The following is a 15,940-nucleotide window of genomic DNA, read 5'->3' as shown; positions in this document are numbered from 1 at the left end:
TTATTTATTTATTTACCTTTAACTTATATGTAATATGGAATGCATCACTGTGATATTGTGGCATTGTTTACATGGTTGTATGACTCTGGGTTGTTTCCCCTTTTAGGCACTGGTCATGTCTAACAGTGCGAGGAAGGAGTCCACTGTAGGGGAAACAGTCAATCTGATGTCAGCCGATGCTCAGCGCTTCAACGACGTCACAAACTTTATCCACCTTTTGTGGTCGTGTCCTCTGCAGATTTGTATTTCCATAGCATTTCTGTGGATTGAGCTGGGGCCTTCTGTTCTTGCTGGTCTCTTGGTGATGTTACTAATGGTTCCTATTAATGGGTTACTGGCCACCAAATCCAGGACTTTCCAGGTATTTTATTTTACTATTAGTGTGAATTGGTGTGAAATTGCTGAAATAGCTAACTTGCGTAATACCTGGCTAAGTATACGCATAAAGACATTATAATGTTCGACAACAAAAAGACACTATAATATCTGTTCATAAGAAAAGTATCTGTGTGACAGGTAATAATGCCTTATAGTGCATTATTATATTCAAATTATTTTATAAACAGATATTATAAGGTGTTATGTATCCTTATCAACTTAGAACATTTTCTATCTAAGGTCAAAGTTATAATGAACTTCATGTAAGCATTCATACACACAGTTATACGTTTCTTTAAATGATACAACTTTCTGTATTATTATGAACTGTTAGCTTTATATAATATAAGCAGCGTCCATGACACATTATTCTCTTAATGTAGCTGTCTATTTTCACACTAGTCAGTGTGTGTACACAACAATAAACTAATAAACTGGAAGCAGATTTTTTGGTACTGGTGAGATGGTGCGTTATAAACACTGTCTCTTAAAATTATCTTATTAACAGATTTTATAACCTGTTACACATCCTGATATGATCAAATTGGATAACACTTTTTCTGGAGGTCATATTTATAATGAACTATTATCTTATTCATATAAGGTTATAAAGCATTCATAAGGTATTCTATTATATATATATACTTTATAACCATTATAACCGTTATAACCATTTGTCTTATGCATTATGAATTGTTAGCCTTATATATCATAAGTAGTGCTCATGATGTTATAACACACTTATTATAACTAATTATTTATAACCACTGCTTATAGTGCAATCGGTTACCAGGTTTTAAAAGCATAGGTCATTATGCACATTATATCCTTCATAGAAAGTGTTAGCATGAAATGTTTGTTGGCTTAAGCCATGCATTATGTGTACTTTCTAACATATTATAATGTATTGTAAATGCTGGTTTCATACTGCTTTCTCCAGGCAAGAAAATTCAGACCTTAGTGTCTTTAAATTGCTAAGAAGTGGCACCCTTCTTTTACTGCTTATATCAACACACTGGAATTAAGTGGACCGTTACTTTTATATTAAGTGAAACAGAACTAATTAAATTAGTTTCTTGCCCAGTTAGTGGGTGATGTTGCAAAATTAAATCATGCACAAGCGAACATCCAAAATGTCTAGAGTTTATTCTAATTGTGTTATCCACAGCTGGTGTGCTGGTAAATAAGGACAAAATATTCATGTATACAGTATGAAGTGTTCCGTTTTGCACATACAGTGTGTTGGAGTAAAAAGCTAACAGAGTTACTGATGTTGTGAATTCATCCAAGCCAAATCATATGGGTTTTATATTGTCACTCCTTTGATATATAGCTCATATTGATGCTTACACTGTGGTACGACCAACCCAACCACTGGTCCCAAACCTGGATAAATGTGAAGGTTGCGTCAGGAAGGTGATCCGGCATAAAAAAAAACCTGTGCTGAAATCAAAAATATAGATTGATTGATCCACTGAGGCGTCCCTGAACAGGGAGCAGCTAAAGTATAACAACAACATACTGTAATAGCTTGCACTTTGGTGTCATCCATATGATGATGGGTTCCCTTTTGATTCTGGTTCCTCTCAAGGTTTCTTCCTCATGTCGTCTCATGGAATTTTTTCTCACCACCATCACCTCTGGCTTGCTCATTAGCGATAAATATAAATTGGAATATTATGATTTTTTTTTTCCATCAGCTTCTCCCTACCACAGCGGATCACAGATATTTGGCACAGGTTTTACAACGAATTTTGCTTCCTGACACAACCCTCCCATTTTTATCCTGGCTCCGGACCGGCACTAAGGGTTAAGTCTTCAGTGGCTGGGTTAGCGCCCTAATTGGGAATCGAACACGGGCCATGGCAATGAGAGTGCGGGATCCTGCCGCTGGACCACCTGGTCCACACACAAACACACACACAAATACTATCATTTCTATGTCTGTAAATCTGCGAATTTCATTCATTCATTCATTCCTTCATTCATTCCTTCATCTTCTACCGCTTATCCAAACTATCTCGGGTCACGGGGAGCCATCGGGCATCAAGGCAGGATACACCCTGGACGGAGTGCCAACCCATCACAGGGCACATACACACACTCTCATTCACTCACGCAATCACACACTATGGACAATTTTCCAGAGATGCCAATCAACCTACCATGCATGTCTTTGGACCGGGGGAGGAAACCGGAGTACCTGGAGGAAACCCCCGAGGCATGGGGAGTTCATGCAAACTCCACACACACAAGGCGGGAATCGAACCCCCAACCCTGGAGGTGTGAGGCGAACATGCTAACCACTAAGCCACCGTGCCTCCCTATCTGCGAATTTAATATATTGAAATAAAAGGTCACAACAATGTGAGATAAATGAAAAATATACACTATGTACACAGGACAGAAAGGGGCTGAAACAGTCCAAACAATTATACTGTATATAATCAATTGTCTGTGCCTTGGCTATTGGGAAAAGTTCGATTGGTGCAGCTGTGTTTTGAGAAATCACTTCCAATTGAGAAAAAGCTGTTTATTCAGATTCTAGTGTAGGTGTCTTTGCTATAGCAACTTTTCCCAGATGGCAGAAGGGTAAAGTTTCCACGAGAGGCATCGGGTCATAAACAATACTAGTTTACTTGAGGATGCAACATTTTTTGTGAAAGGCATTGATGGTGTATAGAAAGACCGCGATGATCTTCTTAGTCTTCTTTTAGTGTGCTGGAGGGTCTGTTCAGTTCTCATACCAGACAATGAGCCAGCTGGTCAGGATGCACTCTTTTGTCCTCTTCTTCCTAAAAATGTTAGTCTCCTACTTCACCAAAGATTTGTTGACTCCATTTTTTTCCACTCCCAATTTTATTTTTTGATTTTTTTCATTTTCAGATGGAAAACATGAAGTTTAAAGACAAGCGCATGAAACTAATGACTGAAATCTTGAGCGGAATTAAGGTACTTTTACACCACGATGAATAAGCTGCTAATTATAGTCCTCAAGAGGAAGCTTGATGTTTACTGCTAATCACACAAGGACAAATCCCTGAACATGATCTTACATGTTTTCAGTTCAGAAAACTGCTTCTATTTGGTTGTTTACAAGATGACTGCATTATGAATGTAATAAAGAGAAATGTTGAGAAGCTAGAACAACTTATTCCTGGTGGCAGCAATGTCAAACTGAGAGCTGCTTTTCTGTTGGACCCACACGCAGCGGTGCCAGTGCATTGACAATTCCATTTTCTTTGTGCTTGTCTTTACCTTTATTTATATTTGCTCTTTCTTTTTCATCCTGTTTTGCAGATTCTTAAGCTTTATGCTTGGGAGCCTTCTTTCCAGGCTCAAGTTCAAGATGTTAGAGAGAAGGAGTTGAAGGTGATGAAGAAGTTTGCCTACCTGTCATCCATCTCCATTTTTATCTTCTCCTGTGCTCCAGCTCTGGTGGGTGCGATGGGTATCAAACACAATTCACACTTGACATGTTTATAGATAAATTAAGAACATTAAGAAAGACTCTTAATTAATGATATGGCCAGAAAGAAAAAAAGTCATTAGTATTTTAAGTATAGGTTTTTATTTTAGAATTTATTTATTTAAAAAAATAATAATAATAATAATAAATAATAAATAATAATAATAATAATAATAATAATAAATAAATATTATTCTGTGATTGGTGTTGAGTACAAATTTAATAAATAAATAAACAAATAAATACAAAAATAAAAGTAGTTGTTAGTTTATGCTACATTCACTACACCAAAGTATGTCTTTAATCTCTGAAGTTTGTAAATTGAAATATAATATATATTTTATTCAAATGTTGTTGAGTTTTCCCAAATATGTGTCTATTTTTCCCCTTTAACTGTCATAAATCAGAAATATTGATACAAGTACAATGTGGCTAACAAACCAAAAGGCTAGGCAAAAACGTGAGGCAGGCAAATGGTCAGATAATTAATCACCATACAAACTAGACAAGGATAAATGCAGACACATGATGCAGTCAATTTGAGTCATGTGATTGCAAATCATGTGACTTTGACCGAGGTTAGGAACTTGACTAGATGTCATGAACAAATCGTCGCTGTCGGGCGGAAAACTCCTATGTCCAAAGTTTGTCAATTTCATATTTTTTCACATATCGATGCTATTGGTCAGTCCCCACGTGGGTCTGTTATTTTTACAAGTTATTAACCAATCTAAAGTCTTGAAAATAGCTTGAGCGCAAATCTCTTAACTCCATTGGACACTTCAACTGTCTGAGAAATCTCGTAACTCCACCTCTTCTTCACTCCGCGGGAGAGCTTCGCGGCATATTTCTCATCAAGATTAAGATTCGCAACGAATCAACACGTCTTCTGAGGTAAATGTGTTCAAAACACTATTGAAGCCTTGTCTCTTGTCAAAAGGCTCAACGTGACCGCAGACTTTATTGAACACTGCTGGCAGCAGCGACATCTGTGTCCGTACCATTCTGATCAATGACAGCATAATCTCGTATCTCCCTGCTCACAAGTCATAAAGCTTGTATCTCCGATAAAACGTGACTTTGGGAAAATGTTATGTTAATGTTGGTACACAACAGTACAGTATATGATAGCAATATAAGGTATAATAACAACTTTAATGATACAATGTTTAATAACTCAAAGAAATACGGCGTTTTTTTAAATTTCCTGAAAAATAATGGTTTTGGAGATACGAGGATTCCGCCCGACAGCGACGAAATTATGGACTGGTGAATGTTCTAAAGTTGCAGACATTAAAAAAAGACGATTTTTTAAGACAGTTTTTTATTTTACTTTTTTAAGTGATATACAACTTTGAGTGTGTTATACAGCATCTATAACAGTGTTAGAGCTCATAATACTGTAATAGTCAATATATCACTTTCCACTGTGTAATGTTTGCAGATTCTGTAAGTGCAGTTTATTTATATGCACAGTCTAGGAAGAGTGACCTTGTGTAAAGTATGTGCACGTGACTCGAGTTGCTGTGAACTGTGTGTTTTGCAGGTATCACTGGCGACCTTTGCTGTTTTCGTTTCTGTCAGTCCAGATAACATCTTAGATGCACAGAAAGCATTTACATCCATTTCTCTCTTCAACATACTGCGTTTCCCTTTGGCCATGCTCCCCATGCTGATTTCCTCCATTGTACAGGTACGCACACATTCTGGTGTCTGTGGAATTCATATCCTTTTCTTATTGTTGTGTTTTGTCTGATATGTTAATCCTAAACATATCAGATATAATATTTGTAAAATTAAATAAATGGGGGATGTGGAATGCCTAGTGGCTAAGGTGGTGGACTAGCAATCAGAAGGTTCCAGGTCCACCAAACTGCCACTGTTGGGCCCCTGAGCAAGGCCCTTACCCCTCAATTGCTCAGTTGTATAAAATGAGATAATAAAAAAAAACAAGATAAGATAAGTTCATGTAAATACATTAATTGTCGTAATCCTTTGTTCTTTTTTCATAGACAGTTGTATCCAGAAAAAGGCTGGAGAAGTTTCTAGGTGGAGAAGATCTGGACACAATGGCACTGCAGCACACTGGCAACAAGGGTACACATAATTATTACCCATAATGTCTACATCCAGACAAAGTTACTCATATTTATTGCATAAAAATTTATTAACCACCCAGTAGTTGTTGGTTTCCAGCCTTTTTTTTTTTTTCAGAATGTTTTCGTTCTTTTTGAAGGCCTCTTTGCTTTTCAGCACATTTCTTTCCATGTGCTTACGATCTTCTGAGTTCCAAATACATGTGTGCACAAATTTGCTGACTATGTAAAACGCTGTGAATGTACTGTAAATGTAGGTGTTTAAATGAAATATGCAAAAACATATTCAATAACTAGCTGATAATTTATATAATAATTATCTGTAATTATTTAAATAAATATTAAAACTAATGGTGTTTCTTTTATATATATATATATATATATATATATATATATATATATATATATATATATATATATATATATATATATAGTCGCTGTCAGACGGAATCCTCGTATCTCCAAAATCATTATTTTTCAGGAAATTAAAAAAACGCTGTACCTTATCTGCAGTGCACAGGGTTTAGTCCGCGTTGCAGTGGATTGTCTTGCGCTAAATTACTGTCCTCAGACGAGCACCAGAACTAGCGGGGGTCAAGATTTTTTTTTTCATTTACCTCAGAAGACAGAAGTGTTGATTCGTTGCGACTGCGAAGTGTTGATTCGTTGATTCGTTTATATATATAAATAGAACTCAAGGTTAAGCCTGTCATGTATTTATATAATTATATATGATTTCTCTTCTCTGATTCATTTTTTATTGACCAGATTCAGCAGTAAGCATCAACAATGGCACTTTTACTTGGGGGATCGATTCCGAATCAGTTCTGAAGAAGTGGGTACTTTTTCCTTAGTCAGTCTGTGAATCCTAGCCATATGTCATTGATTCCAAAAAACCTTGATTTCTGCTTGAAGCTTTCAATCTTCAGCTGTATTTTTTTGATCTGCATAGATAAAATCTGATAAAATCCGAAGCACAATGAAAGGGTTAATCTGTGCTGAGATGACACACGAAATGACTAACACTAACATGCCTCCTAGCAAAGACATCTCGTGACTAAATGTCTGCAGGAATACTGAACAGATAAATGCAAAGCCTCTGCTTTTTTTTTCTTTCCTTATTCAGAAAATGTTTCAAGCCTTCTATGTATCGCATTAAATAATATCCACATATTATAGAATAATGCATTTGCATGAAATTACAGCAATTTAAAATAATCAATTGTTGGCTTAATTACAGTCCTGCAATTATTTTTTTCTCAGTTAGTTGACGTGTTGTGTGCATGTTATCGTTAGTGTGCGCTTTATCCGCTCAGATGAGTCATACTAGAGAACCTGTAGTGTTATAAAGATTCAATCAGGCCAGTCTTTTGTGCTCAATATACATCCGTTTCATAGCCTTATAAAGATTCATTCATTCATTTTCTACCGCTTATCCGAACTACCTCGGGTCACGGGGAGCCTGTGCCTATCTCAGGCGTCATCGGGCATCAAGTCAGGATACACCCTGGACGGAGTGCCAACCCATCGCAGGGCACACACACACTCATTCACTCACGCAATCACACACTAGGGACAATTTTCCAGAGATGCCAATCAACCTACCATGCATGTCTTTGGACCGGGGGAGGAAACCGGAGTACCCGGAGGAAACCCCCGAGGCACGGGGAGAACATGCAAACTCCACACACACAAGGTGGAGGCGGGAATCGAACCCCGATCCTGGAGGTGTGAGGCGAACGTGCTAACCACTAAGCCACCGTGCCCCCACCTTATAAAGATGATTCACCAAATATTTCAACAAATGATCGTTCATTTGTAAATATAAATGAGCATAGATAGCTTTTGCATTAAAAAAAACCTTAAAATAAAACATATTTCTGTGTTTCTTCAGCGTATCTCTGGATGTTAAACCAGGTCGTCTTGTGGCTGTGGTGGGAGCAGTGGGTTCGGGCAAATCCTCTCTGATCTCAGCTCTGCTCGGGGAAATGCACAACCTCTCTGGCTCAGTCCACATCAAGGTAGTGAGGCAGATAAATGACTTTTATTTGTGCACTACCATTACAACTTCCAACTAGAATAGAGATCTGTAGGCAGAACGAGAACCTTAATCTTTTGCACACTTGACTCAATACATGTTAGAAACCAATAAGCCATAGATATGACTAGAGATTCTTTCTTAAGATGATGAAGTACCTAATTAGGTTTCAGCTCAGTTTCAGTGCAGTTTCTGGATTCACTGGTCCTGGAATATTACTTGTCAAGTGCTTTCCTTTCTCTAGCTCTGCTACTTCAATCTAATTTAGCTGCGAAATCAATACATACAGTATAAGGCAGTGGTACTGCAAGTCCAGTATTGAGAAACACTGATATAGATTGAGCTTGAGTCTATTTTTCTTCAAGTTCCTGTGTCAATATACTGTATAAGCCAAATGAGTCAAACTTTCTAGTCAAACACGCTACTTAATAGCAACCGTTATAGGGCTACGTGACATATACACAATTAAAGGGTTAGTCCACAAGGTTTTGATCAACATGAGTCACATCATGCTTTGTTATTTTGTAAACGTACAAAAATTGTATAGGTCAGAATCACGTAACGTTGCGATCTCAATCACCGAAAGCAAAAAGTAGCTAAGATTAGCTAATTTAGTCAGTATGTTTCTGCTTGTAAGATTTTTATAATTTCAAATTTTTTATAAAAATGTCAGTCCAAGTCATTGTAGCAAACACAAAAGTGTACTTTATCCTGTGCTTTAAAGTGAAAGTGACGTGACATACAGCTAAGTACGGTGACCCATACTCAGAATTCGTTCTCTGCATTTAACCCATCCAAAGTGCGCACACACACAGCAGTGAACGCACACACACCGTGAGCACACACCCGGAGCAGTGGGCAGCCATTTATGCTGCGGCACCCAGGGAGAAGTTGGGGGGTCGGTGCCTTGCTCAAGGGCACCTCAGTCGTGGTATTGCCGGCCCGAGACTCAAACCCACAACCTTAGGGTTAGGAGTCAATCTCTCTAGTTAAGTGTCAAACACAAACTCAAAGTCTGCGGAATTCTTTTTTTTTAAATTTCACTTTTTTTTTTAAAGTTCATGCATGTTACATCTTTCATTTTACACCACATCAGTATACGCAATGCATCTGTGCCTCCAGGCGAACTCATTTCTGAGACTTAATTTTTTATTTTTAAATACGTTTGTAGAAAACACAGATGTACATGAGCATCACATCAGCTTTTTTCTTACTTCTATTAAAACACTAACTCAAATTAAGTCTCAAAAAATCTCAGTAGCTCATTACATGTAATGAATGCAAAGTATTTTAATATATATGACATGTAATTCACAGAATACAGTATCAGAAGTAAGAAAATAGCGATCTACTGATATTATTCATTTCACATGCCAGCATGAGCCTATGATTTCATCAAAAGTCCAAAGTTGCAAGTCTACAATGTTCAGGTGTGATTATCTACTGAGATATGAATGAAACCTACAGAGTAAATTCTGGCCTTCGTATCATAAAATGAAAGTTTAATCATGTGGGAGCAGTGAGAGAAGTAACTGAGTGAGTCTTGCAGCAGATATAGGATTTATAGTATATGATTAGCAACAGAATCAATGATGCACTGAAGAAATTCACTTGAAAAAAATATTTTAAAAAAGGGGAAAAGAGAGAGTTGAGGTGTCTTATCAGGATTCACAATGAGTCTGCGCCTTGAGGGGAAAAAAGCAGAAACACTTCTGCACCATGAGGTTTCACGCTAATTAACACCACCACAGAAACCAGAGTAATACCCTACTACAAGCTATGTACTTAAATTCATTCATGGAAAATCGCACAAATAATTAAATAGTAAAATTAATTTTAAAATAAACCTATATATTTTTTTTGGCTATGTAATGATAGCGATTTTTATTTCTGATGTAGTTGGTGGTTTGCCACATCATTGTCAGTAATTATCATGACTTTATAAGACATTCCTTAAATAAAATGCTACCCTGTTTTCTCTTCTCTCCTTTTCACTTCTTTCCTTTCCTCCACTCAGGGATCTGTAGCGTATGTGCCGCAGCAGGCCTGGATTCAGAACGCTACTCTTAAGGATAACATCTTGTTTGGCTCGGATGAGGATGACCAGAAGTTGGAGACTGTAGTGAAAGCCTGTGCATTACAGACAGACCTGGATTTACTTCCTGCTGGAGCTGAGACTGAAATCGGCGAGAAAGTAATGAAAAATCTTCTGTTAGTATATGATGATCTGTAGATCCCAAGGCATTGATTGAGTTTCTAAGGTTTACACCGGTTATTAGTCATTAATGTAATATAATAGCCACGGCTGAGCTATTTTCTGCTTTATTATATCGTAATATAGTGTACTGTATGTAAATATTTGAATTGAATTGAAGTCTTACCAGCTGAGGTTAAATATGTACATATAGAGAACTCAACTGTCTGTTACTGTCTGATACTGAAAATCAGTTCACACAGCATGAAATAGTAGGAAGTCTATAATGTAAGTCTGAAAGGGTTAAACCATTTATACCAAACATGTAGGCTGTTTTGACACATGCGTCTCAAAGAATTGGATCATTGGTACAGCAATATGTTTCACATGTAAAACCAAGGTGCATTTTGACCTATTGACCCAAGATGGATGAGTGGTCAGGAATAAATATGGCCACATATGGCCTCATTTGTAGTGAAGTCTAGTGATGTGTTATTCATGAACCAGTAAACTTTGTGAAAGCAGGGAGTCTGACTAAAATCTTGCAGAAAAGATGTCGGTATACTGCATTCATGACTACTGCTACCACTTTTACCCCATACAGTGCAGTCACTTAATAGCAGCTCTAGCATCTTTATCTCACTAAGACCTTGAATTTTTTTTTTTCTTTATATTTAAATTTCAGTTGCTTTCACATCCTTATATTTACCCTTCATGTGGTCACATGTTCACTCTGATGTTTACCACAAATCCTGTCAGTCACATTAGCCTCTGGAATTCATGTAGAGCCAGGACTTTGTTGGTTGCATATATAGAAAGACATCAGCCTGAAGCCTTTCTGTTCTGGAAACACAAAAAAAAATTTGGCGAGCTATAGTACAGTCAAAATGAATAAAATGTGTTAATTGGAATATGTCTGTAACAAAAATTTAAGGTGTTGGTCTTCTGATCTGAACAAGGCCGTTAATCCTCAACAGCAGAGTTGTATCTCCTTCTTCTTCTTCTACTTTCGGCTTTTCTAGTTAGGGGTTGCCACAGCGGATCATCTGTTTCTAACTAACTCTATCCTCTGCAACTTCTACTCTCGCACCAATTACCTTCATGTCCTCTTTTAACACATCCATATATCTCCTCTTTGTCCTTCCTCTTGACCTCTTACCTGGCAGCTCCATCTCCAACATCCTTCTACCAATATAACCATCTCCCTCCTCTGTACATGTCCAAACCATCTCAATCTATCCTCTCTGACCTTGTCCCCAAAACAGCCAACCTGAGCTGTCCCTCTGATGAGCTCATTCCTAATCCTGTCCATCCTCATCACTCCTAAAGAAAACCTCAACATCCTCATCTCTGCTACCTCCATCTCTGCCTCATGTCTTTTCCTCACTGCTACAGTCTCTAACCCATACAGCAGAGCTGGTCTCACTACTGTCTTGTACACCTTTCCTTTGATTCTTTCTGACACCCTTCTGTCACACACAACACTCCTGACACTTTTCTCCACCATCCCCAACCCGCCTGCACTCGCCCCTTCACCTCTTTTTCACACTGCCCGACACACTGGAGAGTTACTTTCATTCCTCTTCTTTCCAAAGCAGACCTCTATCTTTCTAGGTGTTCCTCCAACTGCTCTCTACTCTCACTACAGTTTACAATGTCATCCGCAAACATCATTGTCCATGAAGATTCCTGTCTGACTGAGGCAAATCAAAGGCGATCCTTGATGCAGCCCCACATCCAGCTTGAACTTCTCTGTCTGACCTACAGCTCATCCCACTGCTATGCCACTCCTGGCATACTTATACAGTACCATAGCTCCTCTCTCGGCACCTTTCTCAAAGTCTACAAAGACTCAATGCTGCTCCTCCTGACCATCTTTGTACTTCTCCATTAACATTCTCAGAGCCAAAGTTGCATAAATAGTGCTCTTTCTGGGCATGTTGCTTAACTGCTGCTCACAAATATCCACTTCTTTTCTTTCCCATAGCTTCACTGTTTGGCTCATCAACTTTATGCCTCTGTCGTTGCTACCACTCTGCACATCACCCTTGTACTTAAAGATTGGCACCAGAACATTCCTCATTCCTCAGGCATCTTCTTGACCTGCTGTCTCTCCTAGACACTTCCACAACTCCACAGGAATGTCATCTGGACCAACAGACTTTCCAATATTCATTCGCCTCGGAGCCTTCTTCAACTCATCCTTTATCATCTTTGCTATTTCTCGTTCTACAATATTCACCTCCTGCACTCTTCTTTCCCTCTTATTTTCCTCATTCATCAGCTCCTCAGAATTCTCTGAACACTCTCCTTCTCTCTTTCCCTCTTGTCTAACTTGGCATACAACTCATCATACAGTATGCTTTCTGTTTAACCTTTGCCACGTCTCTCTTCACTCTGCACTTTATTCAGTCATTTCTACATCCCACTTCTTTTTAGCTAGCCTGTTCCTCTGGATGCTGTCCTGTACTTCTTCAGTCCACCACCATGTTTACTTATCTTCTTTTCTCCTTCCAAATGACACACCTAGCACTCTCCTACCTGTCTCCCTGATCACTTCTGCTATAGTTTCCCAGTCATCTGGAAGCTCTTCCTGACCACCCAAAGCTTGTGTCAGCTTCTGTCTGATTGCCTCACATTCTTCTTTTTTCAACTTCAACTTGGTCTTCTTTTCTAGCTTTCCTCTCATCTTTTTTTTGACTGCCAGAGACACCCTACACATCACCAATCCAATGCTGGCTACACTCTCTCCTACCACCACTTTGCAGTCACTAATCTCTCTCAGATATACTCATCTACGCTGAATGTAGTCTACCTGCGTACAGTACTTCTACCTCCACTCTTATATGTAACTCTACGTTCCTCTCTCTTCTGGATATAAGTGTTAACTACAACCATTTCCATCCGCTTAACAAATTCCACCAGGATCTGTCCTTCTAGGTTCCTTTCCTTAACACCACACCTGCCCATCACTTCCTCATCATCTCTGCTCCATTTACCAACATGCCAGTTGAAGTCTGCTCCAATCACTACTCTCTCCCATCTGGGAATACTCTCCATCACCCCATCTAACTCACTCCAGAATCTCTCCTTCTCTTCTACCTCACAGCCTATTTGTGGAGCATAATCACTGACATTGAACATCACCCCTTCAATTTCTTACTCCAAACTGTTTACCCTGTCTGACACTGTTTTGACCTCTAAAACATTCCTCCCACTCCTACCCCATTTCTCTTCCTATCCCTACCATAGTAAAACAGTTTGTATCCCCCTCCAATACTATGTAGATTGTTCCCTTTGAACCTGTATATAACACACACAGTAAACAGTATCTACCTTCCATCTCACTATCATGTCTCTGGATATGGCTGGCTATCAAATTCTGTAAATGTATGCTGAGCAGTGACAGCACTTCCCCTCAGGAAAAGACATTTTGTCTACAACTAAAGATACAGAATTTTCTTTATTTTTTTACTTCCTTCAGCTGAGAAAAATGCCATGCAGTCTGGAACATAAAAATTGTTCACTGACCATCACTTGACATTTTAACCATGAAATGGCATCTAAAGCACTAAATATCACTTTTTGACTATTATATTATGCCAGAAATGTTCAGGTTGTGTATTGTGACAACGTGTTACTTGTGGCAAAATTGACAACTCTATGTCACTCAAGACTGACGTTAATATGATTATTAAATATTAGTGCAAATTTATCGGATTTTCCACAGTTCATTTGTGCCAAATGTGACACAAACTTATTTTGTGCTCTAACTGCTTTTTGAGCATCAATTACCATAGTGTATATCCACAGGGCATCAATCTGAGTGGAGGGCAGAAGCAGCGAGTGAGTCTGGCTCGAGCAGCCTACAGCACTGCGGATGTGTTCCTGTTGGATGACCCGCTCTCTGCTGTTGATGCTCATGTGGGGAAACATCTGTTTGAGAAAGTGATCGGACCCAATGGCCTGCTTAAAAATAAGGTATGCGAATTACCTCAGTCAGAGGAGCTAAAAAGGATAAATGACCATTGCTGTCAAACGAAACCTGCTAGTTCAGAATGGTTTAATTCAGTTTAGTTTTATTAAAGGTGCCCTTCCACACAAAACCGTTTTTACTTGTATTTTTTGATATGTGTTAGGTCCATATGTGTTTGTGTTGTGTCGTGAATTTGAAAACGAACTGTTACCTCCCCGGTCAGTTCTAGCCACTTAAAAGAAATAAGGGGAGAAATCAGGTCAGTTGGAAAAGCTGGTCAGTGTGACGTCAGAGTGACTGCGCTCATTACTATTCATGAGCTCTCCCACTTGAGACCGCGCCCCCAGAATTCGTGTAGCTTAGTGAGTTTCCTATACAGCAAGGATGGCTGAACGTCAACGGGCCTGTGAAGAAGCCAATCTGCCGCAATTCCAGGTGATTGTAAACAAATTTCCTCTAGTCTAGGCTACTTATTGCGCTGGGTGAATGAATAGTCATGCTCTCATATACCAGTGGTTAGCCAATCGGAGCCAAGCAGCATAGCTCATTGAATATTAATGAGAACTGGCGCAAATCGAGCTGAGTCTTCCTGCAGGCTTTCTATACCACACTATGGCTTGAAACAAGGTAACCAAGGCATTATTTTCACAAAAAAATGTTACAGAGTCCATGGTAAACTTCAGACATTACCACAAAAGTAATGAAATACGTGTGGCAGTGCATCTTTAAATTCAATTCATTTGTATATTCATCTTTTATTTGTATAGTGAATTTTACCAATAAACCTTGTCTCAAAGCAGCTTTACAGAACATAATAAATATAGTACAAAATGATTAATATTATGCAAAATTTCAAAAATAAATATTAGACATATTTAAATGTGTTTGTATTTATCCCCAGTGAGCAAGCCTGAGGTGAGTGAGGCAACTGTGACTGTGGTTTAGTCTTTCATTATAAAAGCTTGTGGCATTCACCTATGAATCAGCAACATATCTTACTGGGTTGAATAAATAAGTGAAAATATAGATGAGTCATGCAAATTCAGACAATACTGATCAGAAGGCTGTGTGTTCAAATCCCAGAACCACCAAGATACCACTACTGGGCCTTTGCGCAAAGCCCTTAACAATCAACTGCTCAGTTGTATAAATAAAATAAATTTAAGTCACTCTGGATAAGGACATCTGCCAAATAGCATAAATGTAAATATTTCTTAATATTCATTTACTCTATTACTCTATATAACTAGAATTATGTGGACAACCGAGCTAAAACACACATGTGCTTGTTAAACATCCCATTTAAAATTCAGCTCTGCTTGGCTGTTGTAATAATTTTCATTCTCCTGGCTTTTAGTTAGATTTTGGAGCATGGTTAAGAGGATTTGTGTTCATTCACACACTGATGTTGTGTGAGAAGGTCTGGTGGGTAGTCACCTTTCCAGTTCATTCCAAAGCTGTTCAGTGGGTTTCAGCTCAGGGCACAGTGCAGGACACACTCTCAAGTTCTTCCACAGTTTGCTGGAATGGCTTTCGGCTTAGTTCTAGTAAAGGAAAATAATCCTACAGCATTTATTGACATTGTAGACAATTATGTTCTTCCATCTTTGTGGGAACAGTTTGGGGAAGAACCTCACATGGGCGTGATGGTATGATGATATACTTATGGCTATATAGTGCACGTATATAGACTGTATATAATAAATGTCATATAAATGCTAGTAGCTTTTATTTCATTTGAAATATAAGCCTTATTATATATCTTAGATCTGGTAAGAGTTACAGAATA

The 15,940-nt window shown here is 38.4% G+C and overlaps 1 protein-coding gene across 1 annotated transcript in view; it reads left to right on the top strand.

Annotated features, from left to right (window-relative positions):
• Positions 1-15,940, top strand: part of abcc2 (ATP-binding cassette, sub-family C (CFTR/MRP), member 2) — a 47,458-nt gene that overhangs the window by 13,796 nt on the left and 17,722 nt on the right. The window contains exons 10-18 of the mRNA XM_060864346.1: positions 107-361; positions 3,265-3,330; positions 3,679-3,816; positions 5,394-5,540; positions 5,860-5,944; positions 6,712-6,778; positions 7,838-7,964; positions 9,999-10,175; positions 13,989-14,156. Of these exons, the coding sequence (XP_060720329.1) occupies positions 107-361; positions 3,265-3,330; positions 3,679-3,816; positions 5,394-5,540; positions 5,860-5,944; positions 6,712-6,778; positions 7,838-7,964; positions 9,999-10,175; positions 13,989-14,156 (1,230 nt within the window). The remainder of the gene's footprint in view (positions 1-106; positions 362-3,264; positions 3,331-3,678; positions 3,817-5,393; positions 5,541-5,859; positions 5,945-6,711; positions 6,779-7,837; positions 7,965-9,998; positions 10,176-13,988; positions 14,157-15,940) is intronic.

The sequence above is a fragment of the Tachysurus vachellii genome, chromosome 2 (assembly GCF_030014155.1).
Source record: "Tachysurus vachellii isolate PV-2020 chromosome 2, HZAU_Pvac_v1, whole genome shotgun sequence".
NCBI classification, from domain to species: Eukaryota; Metazoa; Chordata; class Actinopteri; order Siluriformes; family Bagridae; genus Tachysurus; species Tachysurus vachellii.
This window is presented reverse-complemented; position numbering and strand designations above follow the sequence as displayed.